Consider the following 16,901-nt stretch of genomic DNA (forward strand, 5'->3'; position numbering starts at 1 on the left):
ATTCATTAAAATAATAACTTAAATTGTATTTTCTGGCTGGGAACAATTCAAATAAAGATTTAACAAAACTTTTTATCAGGTCTAAAATTATGTATTTTATTATTAATACATATTTACACATTTAATAAATTAAACTTAAGCTGGGAATAAAATTACTGCACATTTATTTTGCGTTTTAGAGCAAACTAAATGCATTTAAAAAAAAAACTTAAGGAAAAGAGTCCACTATCCTTTTCCAGTTCGGATTTCCGAACTACGGTCTATAGACTATATGGATTCATTTAAACTCTATGGATTAGAAGGTATGCTGCAGCTGCGGGGGACTGGTGGCGTCGACGTTCTGAAAGTGACCCGTCTCCGCCTCGAAGAGCACCTGCTGGATGCGCAGCTTGGCCACGGACCTCGAGTAGGAGTCGGTGATGTTGCGCAGCTGGGAGGCTATGCTCTGGCCGAAGATCATCAGCTCATCGTCGCTGGCCGCCTCGCATCCGGCTGGGTTGTACTTCATTTTTCTTTGTGCTGGCGGGCCGGGTTGATGGTGGGAGGGATGTTGCGCAAACGAGGGGGGATTCAGGTGCTGCGGCTGCCGTTGCTGGTGCTGGTGCTGGTGCTGGGGCTCCTCCACCATGCACAGAGAAGAGTCGTCAATGATAGGCTCCGCTTTGCCCCGGGCGCTCTCACTGGCTACGTTTATGAGGCAGTTGCTCTCGGCTGCCTTCTCCTGAGTGTCCTGTTCATGGTGCTCTGGTTCTTCGGTTGCAGCTGTCGCTGCATCCTCCTCTTCCTCCTCCTCCAGGGCATCTTCGCTCATGCTGATGTCGGCAGAGGGGTTGAAAAGCATCTTCACTGACGGCACCATGGATTCTGACTTAATGGGAGTCTGATGAGCACTTCCATTCTTGTTCTTGGACTGAAAAAGAACATTTTAAAAACGAAGAAGAGCAAGGAATATCCTTTATATAACCCACCTTTTTGCCGTGGGAAAGAGATACGGATCGCAGGAAGGAATCCGCCAGCTTGAACCAAAACAACTTGGGCTCGTAGCTCCGGCCCAGCTCCTTCTCCCGCATCCATATGCGCAGCTCCTTCGAGTAGACGGTGCGGACGCTCTTTATCTTCAGCTTAATGTCCACCACGGTTAGTTGGGGAATCTTCAAGGCACGGATTATCGCTCCGTAGGCCTCCTCCCGGGACTCTCGGTTCTTGTACGTGTCCATCAGCGAGTTGTAGAGGCACGGCTGGCGGCGGTAGGCCTCCAGAAAGTCCGTGATCGGAATCTTGGTGTCGTTTAGCTTCGACATGGCCAAGTCCGGTCTGGTATCCAAATCCACTTTGATAAACAACACAATTTTTGTTTACCCTGGATTAGTGAGGCAGTTCGTTGGTACAGTTTTCAAAACATCATAACGCCTTTTGCCGATATTTTTTTATAGAAAAATATTGTCTTGTTTTATAAAATATGCTCTTAATAAACGATATTGTTTCAATAATTAATTTTATTTATTCTAAATTAAAATAAAAATTATAATTTTCCAAAAAAAATCCGAAATGAAACATGTATAGACGGTCACATTATTATCAAAGCGATCATTTATTTAAGTTTTGTTAAATTATTTAAATTAAACTTTAAATTTATATTAAAACTAAAAAGAATTTAACTTTTATGAAAAGAAAAACAATTAAGTATAGATTTTAAGTTAAAAAGTGTAATTAAATCAAGGATTTATTAACCCTGGTCACATTTATAAATTCAAATTCGAATTTTTTCTGAATTTGCGTATGCAAAGTGTTTAGAGTTTTTGCAAAAAGCTATTTAGTTACAATATGCTGTATTTTAAAACCCGAGTAGAACCATAAATTATTAAAATGTATTATTTAAAATGTGCGGCGAGACCGGCGCCAGAGGCCAGTGTGACCGTTTTTGATTGCAAAAAAATGCTAGATTTGACGGGAAATAGCTAAGCTGGCAACACTAGCAACAGCAGCAGGCACTTTTCAGCAGCTACTCCGTGCACGTGTGAGATCCGAGATCCGATCCGATTCCGTTCCGTTCCCCTCCGAGCCGTTGGTTGCACTTATATCCGCGATTGCGATTCCTGAGCGCAACACCTTTTTATTTATTTATTATTAACACCCAAATTGCAGGTGAGTTTTCGTTCTTCGCCCACACCGTGGAAAATTCAATAATGTGCGCAGCACAATACACATGCAGTTTCGCGTTTCTCCGACACAGTGTCTGTGTGTAGGTGTTTGTGTGTGTGTGTGTTCTGTAACGTGGAGACGCGTGCGAGAGACCGAAAGAGAGGCAAGATCTCTTCGATCGGCACTTTTGTCTATCACTTTTTTTAAATTTTTTTTTTGCAATTTCACCGCATTTCTTCTGGCTACTTCTGCCAACCCCCCGCGGCAATGCAGCTCCTCCTCCGAGAGGGTATCCAAGAGTGAATCATCCATTCATGCATCCCGAACTAGTCCGCACGGCAACAGTGCGTGAAACAGGAGAGTGGAAGAGAGAAAGAGAAAGAGAGAGAGAGGGCGGAAGGGTGATGGCGGGGGCGCCTGAAAGGGGGCTGGCACAGTGGAGAGCGCAGGCAGCACAGTGGAAATTTTTAGTTTTTGCTGACGCTATCTAATTTTAAAATTGAGTTCAAAAACTTTTGTTGAAACAGTTGTGTGTGCAGCAGTAGCAGCAGATGTGTGTGTGTGCGTGTGTGTGTGTGAGAGAGAACATCTGGTCTGGGGCGGAGAGAGGGCCGCCTAAAAGCATGCATTGTCTGGGCAGTCAGGTGGTGGCCTTGATCCTCGACCAGTGCTGCCCATCACATGTTTTACCGCCAAAAAGGGTTCTTCAAAAGGCATATAATCTATTTAATGATTAAAATCTTAAAAGAATCTATAAAATAAAAGTTATTTCTCTGATTTAATCTTGGAGATAAATAATAATTTATAGTTAACCCTATAAATATTTAATTTTATAGTTTGTTCCATTAATTTTAGTTATAACTAAAATTTTTTTGAAAAAAGGTTCTTAAAATAGGTCTTTTATTCTTTAAAAGGATTCAGATTTCAATCCAAAAAAGTGTCTTAAAAAGAAATTTTTTGCAATATTCTATTCTATTCTATAAAGATTGAAATCTATAAAAATCTGTTAAAAAGAATATATTTTTTTGTTTTAATTTAAAAAATAAGTAATATTTAATGACTTAACCAAGAAAAATTTTTTTTGTCAAAAAAGGGTATTAAAAAGTCGTATACATATATGGCGATAAAGAAAGGATCTGTAGGGGGTTTAGATATTTGAAATTATTAATAAATTATATGATTTAAAAACGGTCTTAAAAAGTCTCATATTCTTTATAAGAAAGGGATCTTTTAGGATTAAAATATATAGAAAAAAGTATAGATCTTTGTTTTAATCTTAAAGATACACCACAATTAATGGTTCACCCTAGAAATATAATTTAAAAACAAAAAAAAGGGTCTTGAAAAGTCTCATATTCCATAAAATGATAGGATCTGTGAGGAATTAAAATCTAAAAAAGAAAAAAAGATTAATTCTTTGTTATAATCTTAAAGATAAGCATGGTTCACCCTAGAAACACAATTTTTTTCTTTAAAAAGATAAGAAACCCCTTCCGGAATGGAATTTCAGGCCCACCTTTTCTCGTTCCTGGCGATTTCAGTTAAAAATAAATCAAAATAAAAGCAAAAATCATAGATATTACAAAAAAATAGACAAAATTTGAATGAAAAATTGGAAGCCCTGTATAGTTGGCGGTTGAAATGTCCCCGAGACGGGCGCCGATCGGTGTCAGTTTGTGGGAGAGGCAGGGCCCAGTACATCGGAAACCTTTGGCACAGCAGTATTGAAACAAAAAATAGTCCAAAATATAGTATAGTAGTAGTATTACCCCAAAAAAAAAACCCAGTGTGAAGTCGGGAGGATAGATAGATCTCATCCTGGTCCGTATTTCCATTCGCAGCCGCCGGAATCATGCCATCCGATGCCAAGAAGCGCGATGCTCAGCGCAAGAAGGATGCCCGCAACAAGAAGATCCAACAGATACCCTCTACGAAGAAGGCCACCAACGGCACCACCAACGGCCAGCCACTGGACCGCGAAATGACCGAAGAGGAGAAGCTGTGCGCCAAGCTGGAGGAGGAGGCCAGGATCAGTGCCGAGGCAAGATCCTGTACCGGTTCGTTGGCAGTACATCCCCGGTCCCGTGACGTTAAGATAGCAAACTTTTCGATCACGTTCTTTGGATCGGAACTGCTGCAGGATACCATGCTGGAGCTGAACTGTGGCCGGCGTTACGGTCTGATCGGACTCAACGGATGCGGAAAATCATCGCTGCTGGCGGTGCTAGGTGGACGGGAGGTGCCCATTCCGCCGCACATCGATATCTTCCATTTGACGCGCGAAATTCCAGCCAGCTCGAAGAGCGCCCTCCAGTGCGTCATGGAGGTGGACGAGGAGCGTATCAAGCTGGAGAAACTGGCCGAGGAGCTGGCGATGAGCGACGAGGATGATGCCCAGGAGCAGCTAATCGATATCTATGAGCGATTGGATGACATGTCCGCCGATCAGGCCGAGGCCAAGGCGGCCCGCATCCTCCACGGTCTCGGATTCGACAAGGCCATGCAACAGAAACAGGCCAAGGACTTTTCTGGTGAGTACTTGGTGCTAACTCCTCAGGATTCTAATCTCTAACGGGGAATCTCTGTCCCTTAGGTGGTTGGCGAATGAGAATCGCTCTCGCCCGTGCCCTTTTCGTGAAGCCGCACCTTCTGCTCCTCGACGAACCGACCAACCACTTGGATCTGGACGCCTGCGTCTGGCTGGAGGAGGAGCTGAAGACATACAAGCGCATCCTAGTGCTCATCTCGCACTCGCAGGACTTTCTCAACGGCGTCTGCACGAACATCATCCACCTGACGGGCAAACGACTCAAGTACTACACCGGCAACTACGAGGCGTTCGTCCGCACCCGCATGGAGCTGCTGGAGAACCAGATGAAGCAGTACAACTGGGAGCAGGATCAGATCGCTCACATGAAGAATTACATTGCCCGGTTCGGTCACGGTTCGGCTAAGCTGGCGCGGCAGGCGCAGTCCAAGGAGAAGACGCTGGCCAAAATGGTGGCCCAGGGACTCACCGAGAAGGTCACCGACGACAAGGTCCTCAACTTCTACTTCCCCTCCTGCGGCAAAGTGCCGCCGCCAGTTATCATGGTGCAGGTAGGATAGACCTCTTTCTCTAGAGATAGTCCCCTCCACTCTACTCCACTTGCTAATCCTCTTGTGGCAATTGCAGAACGTTAACTTTCGATACAACGATGAAACGCCTTGGATCTACAAGAATCTGGAGTTCGGTATCGATCTGGATACACGTCTGGCCCTGGTGGGGCCGAACGGTGCCGGCAAGTCGACGCTGCTGAAGCTCCTGTACGGTGATCTGGTGCCCACGTCCGGAATGATACGCAAGAACTCGCATCTGCGCATCGCCCGCTACCATCAGCACTTGCACGAGCTGCTCGATCTGGACGCCAGTCCGCTGGAGTACATGATGCGCGCCTTCCCCGACGTCAAGGAGAAGGAGGAGATGCGCAAGATCATCGGCCGGTATGGCCTAACGGGTCGGCAGCAGGTCTGCCCCATTCGCCAGCTCTCCGACGGCCAGCGTTGTCGTGTCGTGTTCGCCTGGCTGGCCTGGCAGGTGCCACATCTCCTCCTGCTGGACGAACCTACCAATCACTTGGACATGGAGACTATCGATGCCCTGGCCGATGCGATCAACGATTTTGATGGCGGCATGGTTCTAGTTAGTCACGATTTCCGTTTAATTAATCAGGTAAGAGATGGGATTTCTTGAGAGGATTGGCTTCTAAATAATTCACTTTTCTGCTAACAGGTGGCTGAGGAGATCTGGGTGTGTGAGAAGGAGACTGTCACCAAGTGGAAGGGCGGCATTCTCACCTACAAGGATCATCTGAAGAGCAAGATCGTGTCCGAGAACGAGAAGAAGGCCAAGGCGGCAAAGTAGAGTAGAAGAGAGGCTTGGAATGTTTAGTTACGTCGTAGATACATGTGAATCCCAAACACTATACACACACACACGCACCATACACACAACAAGGAACACCCATTCAGGCATTCTAGACTTTTTCTCTTCAATAATGGAGGTCCTGGTCCCCCCGGGGCGGGGCTACAATATTGTGCGAAATTAGAGTTGAGTTAACAATCCTATGGAGTCCTGTTGTAGGACAGGACTTAAGGACACACACTCCTCTCCAACACCATCCATCAACAACAACAACAACAGCAACAACTCCAACAACAAACACACTTAGTTGACAAGAACAACAAACACAAGAATACACAAATTTTAGCTGAATTTTTTTCTTTTATGTGTCGAATTAAAAAATAAAATAAAAATTATAAATATATATAAATAGTTATCAAAATGAAATATAAAAAAAAAATATCAATATAAAACAACAACAACAAACAAACAAACCAACAACAAACAACTACAAACTGCTTGTGATCTTGCGCTTATGTAATTTTGTTTAATTCTTCGCTAGGTTTCATAAAAAAACAAAAACAAACAAAAACATATATATACGATATAAAAAAATATATTATTTTTTTTGTAATTTATTTACGCCTTAACTATACACTATAATTAATGAAAAATATACATATTAAACGATTTAAACAACAAGTATGTAATTTAAAACCAAAATCGATTATATTTCATAAAAAAAAAAATATATAGATCCGATCCGTGATTATTATTTTATTTTATTAAATTTTTTATACAAATTAATTGATTTTTTTTTTTAACAAAAACACGGATTAGAAAGAGAGAAAGGGATATAGAGGCCAAGAATAAATGGGTATTACGATAAAAAAAATTTACAAATTACAAGGAACGGATATTATAGGTTATTAATTAATTAATTAATTAATTAAATAATTAATTGTGACGGAAACTAAACAAAAATAAAGACACAGAACAAGATATATACAAGTACGATGTTAAATTAGGCGATTTTAAGCTGATTACCCCCTTAAAGCAGCGATCCCCCCACTAACTTAATTGAGACAAATTGCTAAAAAAATAAATCAAGTTGCTTGAAAAAGTAAATAAACGAATTAACAGACCAACTTGGTATTTTCAATTCTTGACACAAAAATTTCCAGAATTATTATTTTTTTATTTATTGTACATTTTTTCAAATCTGTGTGTGCTTATTAGATGCGTTTTTTTATTCTTTTTTTTTTATTTTTAAATATTTTTAGTAGACTTCCCCCCCCCTTTCGACTTGTTAATTTTTTTCCGTGTAGGCACGTTCAAAGGTTAGTGGTAGACTTGGTTGCTCTTAGGCGATAGTTACATGTCCTACACCACGAGGAGTACCACGAGCTAGTAGCTCCTGGATAGATCCGAGTGCATCACCTTCAGCAGCTGCCGCTCCGCCGGGCTCAGGGCCCCGAACTCCGCCCCAAAGTCGCGCAGGAGTTGCTTCAGATCGTACATCTTGCGCTCCACCCAGGCGCAGGCGATCTCCGCCAGGGCGTACTGCTGCTGCTCGGGCACAAAGGCGCCCGGCCGCTGGCCCGATCCCTCGTCCGCCAGGGACGAACTGGGACGCGCCTTCAACTCGAACACGGCCAGGCCGTAGTAGTGCTCGATCAGTTTGATGTGGGCGGGCGACTGGCGGGCGGGCGGCAGATTCAGATGCACCAGCAGCAGCAGCCGGAGCACCTCGACGCGACGCAACAGATCCCCATACATCCGGGCACCCCGCCGCTCGTAAATATTGTCCACAATGTCGTCGTAGTGCTGCAGGGCGCTGCGGAAGTCGCCACGTTGGCTGCTCGTCTCGGCGCTCGTCTCCAGGTCGTGGATCTGGTGGGCCGGCGAGGCGAGACTGCTGTTGGCCTCCACCTGCGGCTCCAGTTGGCGCAGCTCCCGCAGAATGGCCGCCTTGAAGACGCCGCCGTCGAGAGCCTTTTCGGTGGCACGCTGGTAGCAGTGCAGGGCACCCTCACGGAAGCCCGAGTGCCAGGTGCGCAGGTTCAGACGTCCGCTCTCGTTGTGCGCCCGCTGGAAGGAGCGTGCTGCCCGCAGGAATGCCTCAGCCTCCCGTTGCGAGGAGCCGCCGTAGGATTCGCACTTGGCGTAGCCGATGTGACACATGGCGGCGTACTGATGGATGCCCGACTCCTCGAAGCTGTAGGCCAGCCGCTGGAAGTCCGCCTGCACATCCCCGGCACTGGGTGCGAAGCGTCTGCAATAAGATTCCAATGATATCCGGTTCTAGCTCTCTCCCTCTCTCTATGATTCATTCGATACTCACTTGAAGAAGCCGGCACGTTCGAATTTCTTGATTTTACTGGAGGCCCTTAGATACTGCTCTATCAGGTTCTTGGGATACTGTTCGAGCTGCTGGCTGGCGGCTGTCGGGTGCGGATGGGGCGACTCCTTGCCAGTCGATGACGAGGCCGTGGAGGCGGTGAAGGAGCCGATACCAGCCAGACTGCTGCTGCTGCGGAGCTTGTCCATCCCATCCGGCTATAGCATTAGCAGCTATATCTTTGTTGCAATCGCTCTAGGTATGCATATTTAATCGCTTTTGTTGTGGAACTCGTCATGGGGCAAAAACAAAAACAGATTTTCTATCTGCACTAGGGCTGGAAAATACTACAGTGTTGGAAAGTGAGGAAAAAGTTGTTTTTTTTCTTAAATATAAATATGTTATTAGAAACTTCTTAGACTTGATTAAATAATATCTAAAAAGCATCTAACAAATATTTAATAAAATATTTATTTTAGTACCAAATTAAGTGTTGATTAACACCAAATAATCAGTTTAATAATCTTTTTCAGTTTTCTCACGGAAATCCCGACTGGCCACACTAAACAGCACAGATACAGCGCAAAAACATCGCAAAATTCGGACGCAGCGCATTTAAGTCACAAATCGCCGCTAAAAGCCCGGAAAAACCAGGAATAAAACGCCGATACCTAGCTGAGACATTAGCCAGCGCTACCAAAATGGCAATTGCCGAGCATGACAACGTCTTTATCTTTGTGCCCAATTTAATTGGTGAGTATTTTGCGTGTTTTTGTGTTTTTTCTGCTATATTATTGTTTTTATCACGTAAACAAATCGAATATGGTGCCGTTTATGAAACACACAATAGAAGCTATGTGGGCTAATTGGATTAGCGGCGATGGCAACCTGTGAAATGCGAAGGTGCAACGTAGAAGTTCAGGGGCACGGCACCTTGCCACCTTGTTCCCTTCAATGTCAGCCGCCCCTCTTTCCCACACTTCTGGGAAGGGGCAGTGGCGGATCGAAGGGGGATTTAAGAGGATTAAAATAAAATATAATTTATTTAAATATATTTTAAACTTCATGTTCTAGTTAAAAAAAACTAATCCTTATTATTTTATATATTAAAACAAAATTAATTTAAAGTTAAAATAGTTCCAAACTATATACTAATATATATATAGTATATCATTCTGTAAGAGTCCCTATTGATCTTAGTTCAAATCCCTTACAATCTCCGTCTATAAACCCCCTTTGAAAACCTTTTCCCACTACGCCCCTGCTGCCACCGTATTGGTAGTCATGTTGATGTCTAATTTCCATCGTTTTTCCAGGCTATGCACGCATCGTTCTGGCCCTGATCGCCTTCTGGTTCATGTCCACCAACTATGTGATCTCCGGCTGGTGTTACGTAACCTCTGCATTGCTGGACGCCGTCGATGGACACGCTGCCCGGGCCTTCAACCAAAGTGAGTGCTGCTCCACCACCCCGAAACCGGAAACCCCTCCAAGAACCGAAAAACAAAACAAACAACCCACCCGAGAACGATGAGCCGGCCAATCCAATCAAATCAGTGCGATTGTCATTGAATTAGGGGTCGAACTTTGCCCACTTCGCCGTTGAGAAGCACCTGGCGCTCGTTATCGGCCCGATATTTGCTCAATGACACGCCCAGAGACCCCAATACGGTCATGGCTGGATAGCCTCACCCATAATGATATTCAAATTCTAAAAATAGAATAACCAAACTGGAATTAACTTTAAATTTCAATTCTTTTCCTTCCAGGCACTCGCTTTGGGGCCATGCTGGATCAGTTGACCGATCGCTGCGGCACCACCGGCCTCCTGGTGACGCTGGCCTACTTCTACCCCAAGTACATGTTCTGGTTCCAGCTCTCCATCGCCATTGATGTCGCCTGTCACTGGCTCTTCATGCAGACGCAAGTTTAAGCCACAAACTTTTAAGATTAATAACTCATATGATAACTATTACCCTTGCAGGAGTGTGGTGGTGGGACGCAGCTCGCACAAGGTGAACGAGAACTTCATAATGCGCCTGTACTATCAGAAGGACATACTCACATTCATGTGCTGCGTCAACGAGTTGTTCTACGTCTGCTTGTACCTTTTGCATTTCACTTACGGACCACTGAGTGAGTAATCTTTAAGATTTTGATGGAAATTCCAGTTAACTGACTGCATCTTCTTGTAGTATTCGGGGCCTCGCTGTTCAAGATTCTCGCCTTCCTCACGGGCCCCTTCGCCGTGCTGAAGGCTCTGATCTCGGTGATGCACGCCTATGTGGCGGGCATCGATCTGGCTGCCGTGGATGTGCGCGAGCGCCAGGAGAAGCGCCAGAAATCGGAGAACCCGGTGGCTGGCAAGAAATTGGAGTAAACTCAGATCTTCCAGCACACCAGCTCCATTAGCTTACTGAAGCGAAACAACTCTTGATTCCAACAAAAAAAAGAAAACTATAAAAAAAAAACTAAGAAACCAAACACGAAAACGAGAAGCGATCAGAACAGATGAGGATATACAGATATCTCGGTCAAGCAACTAATCCGTAGTAGAATTTTAATTAATTTTATGCGCTATTGCAACATTGTTGACTTTATTTTGTATTTTTAGTTAGACGGGGCTGAGAAGCCCCACAAATTGTATTTAATAATCTTTTTTTGAATTTGAAAAATTGAAATTCAAGCGTAGTCATAGCTGTTGCATATTTATTTGCCTTTAGTTAAACGTAATTTACAAACATTTGTGACGCTTACACCAATTTATACATACATGCGTGACTGTATATGTTTTAGTTATATATACAGGCCGATTTTCCAGGAGTTATCTCATTTTGTATGTGTCTTTGGTTCGATTAAATATTAAAGATTAACGACCTCACCCCCAGCACTTTTCTCAGTGTAACTAATGTATTTTTAATCGTAAGTCTAAAAATGTAATTGGAGACCTGCAAGAAATATACGAACATGGATGTTAGATGATTTAAGGAAAACACTAAAAGAAATATATGTATATTATTATATTCTAATCAAGTCAGAGTAGAGCTGGCGATCGTAGTCAAAATTACCGATGAAAAGTTGGAATAAATAAACGTGGTTTTATGTGCTAAATTTATAGTTTTTCATTCATTTCTTTTCAGAGTTTCGCGGTTTTTTCCTTCAAATATTCGATTACAAGGCCTTCTATTATAGATTGCACTTTATTTTCCATTCAAATTTCCCGCTTAATGGTATTTTCCGATTCTTTGGTATATTTTTGGTTTGGTAGCCCTCGTTTACGATCAGCTGACGCTGTCCGGCAACCCTGAACTTTTACACAACATAAACATTCGCCAAAAAATAAGAAAGAAATCAGAAGCGAGCGGCTGGAGATGATCTGACCGAGGCCGGATGTGGACCAGACATAGCCATCGAAGCCACCAACACCACGATGAAGGTCCTTAGGCGCCTGGGCAGCCTTATGCGCTACACCGTCGCCTATGCGGCAATAACCCACTGCACATTCGAGTACATAGGCGATTTTGTCCTGGTGAGCCGTTTCCAGGCGCTACTGATAGTACTTTTATGATTATAACCTTCCGTTTCAGTGCAAGGGACCCTCAATGGAGCCCACACTCTTCTCCGACAATGTTCTGGTCACCGAGCGGCTGTCGAAGTTCTGGCGCGGCTACCAGCCCGGCGATATTGTGATCGCCATTTCGCCCATCAACGCCAGCCAGTACATCTGCAAGCGCATCGTGGCCGTGGCCGGCGACCAGGTGCTCACCCAGAAGCCAAATCCCATTGAGACCGAGTACAGTGTGGATAAGAACAAACCGAAGCCGATCATGATAAAGGACTATGTGCCGCGTGGCTGCGTCTGGATCGAAGGCGACAACAAGGCGAACAGCTCGGACTCGCGTTACTACGGACCCATTCCGGTTGGCCTCATCCGGAGCCGGGTTGTTTGCCGCATATGGCCGCTAAATGAACTTTCTAACCTCTAGCGGCGCTCATCGTTCGGAAAACATAAACTGCCTTGAGGGGATTCACAAAAGTGTGTCCTGGTCATCTATTTTTTTTTTTGTTTGGCAACTGTGTACGTCTGCTTTTTTATAGAATTATTTGATCTGATTTCGATGTTTATCTTTCGGCTGGAACTGCATTAAGAAAATTAAAATATAGTGTCAGCTGCGTTATTCCCAATAAATATTTATTTTTATCGTGAATAAAGTCTGTTTTAGGTTTAAAATATTTGTATTTTTTATGATTTTCCTCTTAAAAACAAAAATTTGTAAACAATATGGAAGAAATCTGATCTGTTTTGAAGTGCGTCCAGAACCAGCACTTTAATGCTGTGTCAGCTTAAATTACTCCACTGTGAAGAGTACAATGGATAAGAAAAATATAGTTTTAATTCAAAATATTATAAAAATGCACTTTCTTAGAAGAAAAGGCTGCACAGTTGTGCATGAAATGACATGTCGTCCTTTTTTCCAACACTTTTTTTTTGCAGCCCTGAAATAATATAAAAATACAATCAAATGAAATTTTTGAAGTCAAATATTCAGTAAATATGATTTAATTTATTAAATAAAAATGTAAATATTAAGTTTTAATTAAAATATATCTTTCTATCTACCTTTTATGAGTAAAAATAGTGCCTCATCACAAAGCTAATGTAATTTCTAGCTGTTATACAACACTGTTCTTTAGGACAGCGCGCTTGCAGCCCTGTTTTTGAAATTTTTGAAGGGAAGCCATTTCTGGGCCATCTTCCTAAGCACAATGAGCTACAATCTGCCACTTCTGGGATGGGAGACCACCATGGTTTACCGGGCGTGCTTCGATTGGATGCGTCAGCACAAGGCCTGGACCGTTTTCGGCGCGGGCACTGCCCTAGTTCTCGGCTCGGAGGTAGTTTGGTGGCTCTGGAAGCAGCTCCGGTACCTTATGAGGCCCAAACCGCCACGGTTCGATGTCGCCTTCTTCAACGAGCTGGGCGAGGAGTGCTCGGTGGAACACTATCACTTCATACGCCTGAAAGTGCCGAAGGACAAGCGGGATTGCGGCAATCCCCACTGCAGCGAGCGCAACGTCCAAAAGCTGGTGAATCAGATCGATACAGCGGTGTACTCCGTGGATGCAGCCATCTTTTCGTTCAGTTCCGTGGTCATGACGGAGGCCTTTGTACGGGCTCTGAGCCGAAACGTACGAGTGCGTATAATTACCGACCATCAGTCGGCCGGCAACTCTGTCTTCCAAAAGTTGCGCCGCCTTGGGGTGATTGTGCGCGGCCCCAAGCACATGGGTGCCCGCAATGCCCTCATGCACCACAAGTTCTTTGTCGTGGACACCGAATCCCGGGTGTTGGACATCCAAAAGAGCCGGGGACTTCGCTACCATCGTCCCATAGTCACTAGGTTCGCTACCGGCTCTGTTAACTGGACGATGCAGGGCTTCGGGGGAAACTGGGAGAACTGCATCATCAGCCACGATGCCAGCCTGGCCGAGGTCCTGCAGGAGGAGTTCAATCGCCTGTGGAAAGTCTCCGTAAACACTGCTCCGCCCAAGCGCAAAAAGGAAGAGTACGAGGAGTTATGGTAGAGGACTTCCTGCCTCGAAAAGGTTAATAATATTCTATCCTGATACCTCAGGGATTCCTACAACTCGAATAACAAAAATCTCTCTCAAAAATGGAATATATCTTTAAAAAAATAAAATAAAACATAAATTTATGACCAATCTTTTGTAAAGATTTTAGATTTTAGGTTTTCTTTACTTTTTTGAAAGTCTGGTGGCCAATTTCAAAAAAACACTTTATACAAAATATATTTTTGATAAAAAATAAACAATTTTATGTAAAATGTTTTATTTATGTACAAATCATTAATTCCTTATGGACTTCTGAGCAATCTCCTGAGCAATAGTTGCGGCAATCATGGCTTATTTTATTTTCTTCTAAGGCAAGCAAATTCTTTTGGAATCTCATCGCAGATGCTTCTCGACCGACATACAAAAGTACATTTTATTTGACAGAATTGTGCAGTTGCAGATGATCCTGCAGGATGTTGGGTTAAAAAAAAAAATTAACAGACTATTATAGAAATTGCACTAAGAATTTGGCGACGGATCCCGTCGGAAACACCACTCAAGAGCTCTTCGACTGCTCCCGCTCCACGAAGTACAGGTTGTACTTCTTCTTCAGCACCTGATGCACTTCATCGCGAACGGTTATGGTCAGGTCGCGCTTCTTGTAGTCCAGATATGTGCAGAGAAACTGACGATTCGTCTCGTGCACCTGCGGATGATTCAGGTACTCCTCAATGGGCATCCATTGGACCCGGGCGATCTCACGCTCGCACCGCTTAAAGTCCAGATTGAGGGGCTTCAGGGCCACCACGATGTACACATCGGAGCAGCCGAAGTTGCCGTAGTGCGAGTGCCGCAGGGAGACCAACGATTTGAACTCTGATTGAATGCCCGTTTCCTCGGCCACCTCTCGGATAGCCGCGTCTACAAAGTTCTCACGCGGCTCAACATAACCTCCGGGCAGTTTCCAGCTATTCGGGATCATGGCGAATCTGTCGGTCACCACCAGGACCTCGTCCTTATCGTTGATCACCAATCCCCCCACGCCCATCAGCGTGTGTGCGTAGTTGGGCAGGTTGCTGCTCTCGTCCTTGGGCAGCCACTGGAACATGACCACCACTCCGGTTCGGGCGTGATGGAAATCGAAACCGTTCTCGGCCAGTATCGGCACCCAATCTGCCTGCTCCTTGTACACGCGGAACCATATCGCTCGGTTCTTGTTTGTCCTCCAAAAGTCAAGTGATTCTGAAAGATTTTACATGAGATTTTAAATAAAATTATATAGATTTTTAGGACTTCTTACTGTTTAGTTTCTCCCGAAAGCCAGAGCTTTCCACATGCTCCTCACGTCCGTCCACTGTGACGCCGGCAAAGCGGTCGACTATTCCACGAAAGACACCCGGTGGCGACTCCATGTTATTAGTTCTGCCCCAGGATATAGAAACATTAAAATCTTTATTATTTTATCCATTACAAAAAAATGAGAAAACTTACTTTGAGTAGTTGCGTACGATGGGCTCTTGGAGTTGGGGAGCTGGATACGGATGGTTGGCTGGGATTCTCAGTGCCGCTGTCGGGGAGCGGGGTCTAGTGGTCCGGGTAAGCGTCCTCCATAAAGTGAGCGTCGACAGGTTTAGACAGTTTCTGCGACCCAGGAAACTCGTAGCCAACATTAAATAATTGCGCAATATAACGACTACGGCCAATCACGTTGACAGATCGGATTCCAGCGGAACGGAGGACAGGGGGGACGACGTGGTGTACGGCGGATGCAGCTCAGTGTTTCCAGAGTTCGAGGCGTAACCAATCCCCCAGCATGCTGTTTACGGAAAAGACAGAATATGCTATTATATGCTTGAATTATTATAAAAAGCCTTCTTTTTATTAAAAACTTAAATAGCATAGTCCCAAAAATTCCACTGGATTCCGTAGATGACCAGATACTATGGGTAGAAGCTCTATCTTTCAGCGGCTAAAGATAAGGGATATAAACGAAACTGTTTTTGACATTTCGAACTTGGCGCTCAGACCCATTGTAATAAACGTGACATAGAGATGAGCAAGTGAAGGGAGTCTTCGAGCTAAAAATATTATATATTCTAAATTGAATTTCCAAAAATAATTGCTTTAATTAAGACTTTAAATAAAAAACTGTAAAACTTCTCGTTTAAAGTTATTTTTATTTTTTATTCTAAATTTATATTAATTTCTATATTCTACCATCACTAATCTGTATATATATATTTAATTATTTTTTAAATAATATTATTTTATTAATAACTTATTTTTTTTTATACAATTTGAAGCTTATTGTTTTTTCTGTCACCGTTTCTGATAAACCGTGACTGAATATGGGCCATCTCTAGCGCGCAACCTTGAATGACAATCCAAGGTGCGTGTGGGCGGGTGGCAGTGTTGTTGTTTGTGCACCTGCGACTGTGTGAGTCGTTTGAATTGTTTCCGCATGAGATGCGGTTTGTGTATGTTTATCAGCTGGCTACCTGCCTGTTGTTATCAATTTGGACAATTGGCGAAATTTATATAACAAACAATGCCAAACACTGGCTAATCTGTTAGAACAAACTTGACGATTTGTTTGACGTGGAGCCACCATTAAACTCACTAGGTTAATGCTTTGAGTGATGAACCGGACCGATCAGTTTAATAGTGGACCACTAAATAGAACACCGACCATGGACTTTGGCATATACGAGTGGAAGTAAACAGCGCGCGCTTTCAATTTGTCGTTTGACAAGCATGTTAAGTTCTAGGGATGGCAGGCCAACAGCTGATTCCTAGTGATGGCATTTTTACTTTATTTTTAAAATTTTTTTTCCATCTCTACATTTTTCGATAAATTTCGATTAAGTTCGATCTTTTTTTTTGATCGTTATTCAAGATGGCGAGCGCCAAGCTTTTTGGCAACCAGTGTAGGTATTATTTTCCCATTGTAACACAATTATA

At 43.7% G+C, this 16,901-nt stretch overlaps 7 protein-coding genes across 9 annotated transcripts; 4 read left to right on the forward strand and 3 right to left on the reverse strand.

Moving 5' to 3' along the window:
• Nucleotides 1-61: 61 nt before the first annotated feature.
• Nucleotides 62-1,394, reverse strand: LOC6504592. The gene is made up of 2 exons (XM_001966529.4): nucleotides 969-1,394; nucleotides 62-910 (listed from the first exon to the last, which is right to left on the reverse strand). Exons 1-2 carry the CDS (start codon nucleotides 1,299-1,301, stop codon nucleotides 296-298), a joined length of 948 nt encoding a protein of 315 aa, XP_001966565.1. The 5' UTR covers nucleotides 1,302-1,394; the 3' UTR covers nucleotides 62-295.
• A 574-nt stretch (nucleotides 1,395-1,968) lies between these two features.
• On the forward strand, nucleotides 1,969-6,794 carry LOC6504905 (ATP-binding cassette sub-family F member 2). 2 transcript variants are annotated; one of them, XM_014904368.3, is made up of 5 exons: nucleotides 1,969-2,145; nucleotides 3,984-4,673; nucleotides 4,736-5,241; nucleotides 5,318-5,854; nucleotides 5,915-6,794. In XM_014904368.3, exons 2-5 carry the CDS (start codon nucleotides 3,995-3,997, stop codon nucleotides 6,044-6,046), a joined length of 1,854 nt encoding a protein of 617 aa, XP_014759854.1. In that variant the 5' UTR covers nucleotides 1,969-2,145; nucleotides 3,984-3,994; the 3' UTR covers nucleotides 6,047-6,794. The 2 variants fall into 2 exon arrangements, with proteins under 2 accessions (XP_014759854.1, XP_001966566.1); XM_001966530.4 differs by lacking the exon at nucleotides 1,969-2,145 and having other exon boundaries at nucleotides 3,821-4,673.
• A 393-nt stretch (nucleotides 6,795-7,187) lies between these two features.
• LOC6504591 lies at nucleotides 7,188-8,712 on the reverse strand. Its single transcript, XM_001966531.4, has 2 exons — nucleotides 8,370-8,712; nucleotides 7,188-8,300 (listed from the first exon to the last, which is right to left on the reverse strand). The coding sequence occupies exons 1-2, from the start codon at nucleotides 8,573-8,575 to the stop codon at nucleotides 7,433-7,435; spliced, it is 1,074 nt and encodes a 357-aa protein (XP_001966567.1). The 5' UTR covers nucleotides 8,576-8,712; the 3' UTR covers nucleotides 7,188-7,432.
• Nucleotides 8,713-8,892: 180 nt separating this feature from the next.
• On the forward strand, nucleotides 8,893-11,477 carry LOC6504906 (CDP-diacylglycerol--inositol 3-phosphatidyltransferase). Its single transcript, XM_001966532.4, has 5 exons — nucleotides 8,893-9,119; nucleotides 9,683-9,817; nucleotides 10,136-10,289; nucleotides 10,351-10,502; nucleotides 10,562-11,477. Exons 1-5 carry the CDS (start codon nucleotides 9,068-9,070, stop codon nucleotides 10,744-10,746), a joined length of 678 nt encoding a protein of 225 aa, XP_001966568.1. The 5' UTR covers nucleotides 8,893-9,067; the 3' UTR covers nucleotides 10,747-11,477.
• Nucleotides 11,478-11,590: 113 nt separating this feature from the next.
• LOC6504907 (mitochondrial inner membrane protease subunit 1) lies at nucleotides 11,591-12,574 on the forward strand. The gene is made up of 2 exons (XM_001966533.4): nucleotides 11,591-11,895; nucleotides 11,954-12,574. The coding sequence occupies exons 1-2, from the start codon at nucleotides 11,797-11,799 to the stop codon at nucleotides 12,350-12,352; spliced, it is 498 nt and encodes a 165-aa protein (XP_001966569.2). The 5' UTR covers nucleotides 11,591-11,796; the 3' UTR covers nucleotides 12,353-12,574.
• Nucleotides 12,575-13,133: 559 nt separating this feature from the next.
• LOC6502745 (mitochondrial cardiolipin hydrolase) lies at nucleotides 13,134-13,952 on the forward strand. Its single transcript, XM_001966534.3, has one exon. It carries the CDS (start codon nucleotides 13,134-13,136, stop codon nucleotides 13,950-13,952), a length of 819 nt encoding a protein of 272 aa, XP_001966570.2.
• Nucleotides 13,953-14,341: 389 nt separating this feature from the next.
• Nucleotides 14,342-16,728, reverse strand: LOC6504590 (nudix hydrolase 8). 2 transcript variants are annotated; one of them, XM_001966535.4, is made up of 4 exons: nucleotides 16,561-16,728; nucleotides 15,432-15,756; nucleotides 15,241-15,362; nucleotides 14,342-15,182 (listed from the first exon to the last, which is right to left on the reverse strand). In XM_001966535.4, the coding sequence occupies exons 2-4, from the start codon at nucleotides 15,608-15,610 to the stop codon at nucleotides 14,497-14,499; spliced, it is 987 nt and encodes a 328-aa protein (XP_001966571.1). In that variant the 5' UTR covers nucleotides 15,611-15,756; nucleotides 16,561-16,728; the 3' UTR covers nucleotides 14,342-14,496. The 2 variants fall into 2 exon arrangements, with proteins under 2 accessions (XP_001966571.1, XP_044573147.1); XM_044717212.1 differs by lacking the exon at nucleotides 16,561-16,728 and adding an exon at nucleotides 15,830-15,897.
• Between the last annotated feature and the right edge of the window lie 173 nt (nucleotides 16,729-16,901).

The sequence above is a fragment of the Drosophila ananassae genome, chromosome XL (genome assembly GCF_017639315.1).
Source record: "Drosophila ananassae strain 14024-0371.13 chromosome XL, ASM1763931v2, whole genome shotgun sequence".
NCBI classification, from domain to species: domain Eukaryota; kingdom Metazoa; phylum Arthropoda; class Insecta; order Diptera; family Drosophilidae; genus Drosophila; species Drosophila ananassae.

Bases quoted from the DNA above. Each gene is read 5' to 3' on its own strand.
- LOC6504592 (XM_001966529.4), bottom strand. From the start codon at position 1,301: ATGTCGAAGCTAAACGACACCAAGATTCCGATCACGGACTTTCTGGAG. The intron at 911-968 runs GTGGGTTATATA...GTTCTTTTTCAG, and splicing joins CTCTTTCCCACGGCAAAAAG to TCCAAGAACAAGAATGGAAG.
- LOC6504905 (XM_014904368.3), top strand. From the start codon at position 3,995: ATGCCATCCGATGCCAAGAAGCGCGATGCTCAGCGCAAGAAGGATGCC. The intron at 4,674-4,735 runs GTGAGTACTTGG...TCTGTCCCTTAG, and splicing joins ACAGGCCAAGGACTTTTCTG to GTGGTTGGCGAATGAGAATC. The intron at 5,242-5,317 runs GTAGGATAGACC...TGGCAATTGCAG, and splicing joins CGCCAGTTATCATGGTGCAG to AACGTTAACTTTCGATACAA.
- LOC6504591 (XM_001966531.4), bottom strand. From the start codon at position 8,575: ATGGACAAGCTCCGCAGCAGCAGCAGTCTGGCTGGTATCGGCTCCTTC. The intron at 8,301-8,369 runs GTGAGTATCGAA...ATCTTATTGCAG, and splicing joins GAACGTGCCGGCTTCTTCAA to ACGCTTCGCACCCAGTGCCG.
- LOC6504906 (XM_001966532.4), top strand. From the start codon at position 9,068: ATGGCAATTGCCGAGCATGACAACGTCTTTATCTTTGTGCCCAATTTA. The intron at 9,818-10,135 runs GTGAGTGCTGCT...TTTTCCTTCCAG, and splicing joins TGCCCGGGCCTTCAACCAAA to GCACTCGCTTTGGGGCCATG. The intron at 10,503-10,561 runs GTGAGTAATCTT...ATCTTCTTGTAG, and splicing joins TTTCACTTACGGACCACTGA to TATTCGGGGCCTCGCTGTTC.
- LOC6504907 (XM_001966533.4), top strand. From the start codon at position 11,797: ATGAAGGTCCTTAGGCGCCTGGGCAGCCTTATGCGCTACACCGTCGCC. The intron at 11,896-11,953 runs GTGAGCCGTTTC...CTTCCGTTTCAG, and splicing joins ACATAGGCGATTTTGTCCTG to TGCAAGGGACCCTCAATGGA.
- LOC6502745 (XM_001966534.3), top strand. From the start codon at position 13,134: ATGAGCTACAATCTGCCACTTCTGGGATGGGAGACCACCATGGTTTAC.
- LOC6504590 (XM_001966535.4), bottom strand. From the start codon at position 15,610: ATGTTGGCTACGAGTTTCCTGGGTCGCAGAAACTGTCTAAACCTGTCG. The intron at 15,363-15,431 runs GTAAGTTTTCTC...ATCCTGGGGCAG, and splicing joins ATCGTACGCAACTACTCAAA to AACTAATAACATGGAGTCGC. The intron at 15,183-15,240 runs GTAAGAAGTCCT...AAAATCTTTCAG, and splicing joins CTTTCGGGAGAAACTAAACA to AATCACTTGACTTTTGGAGG.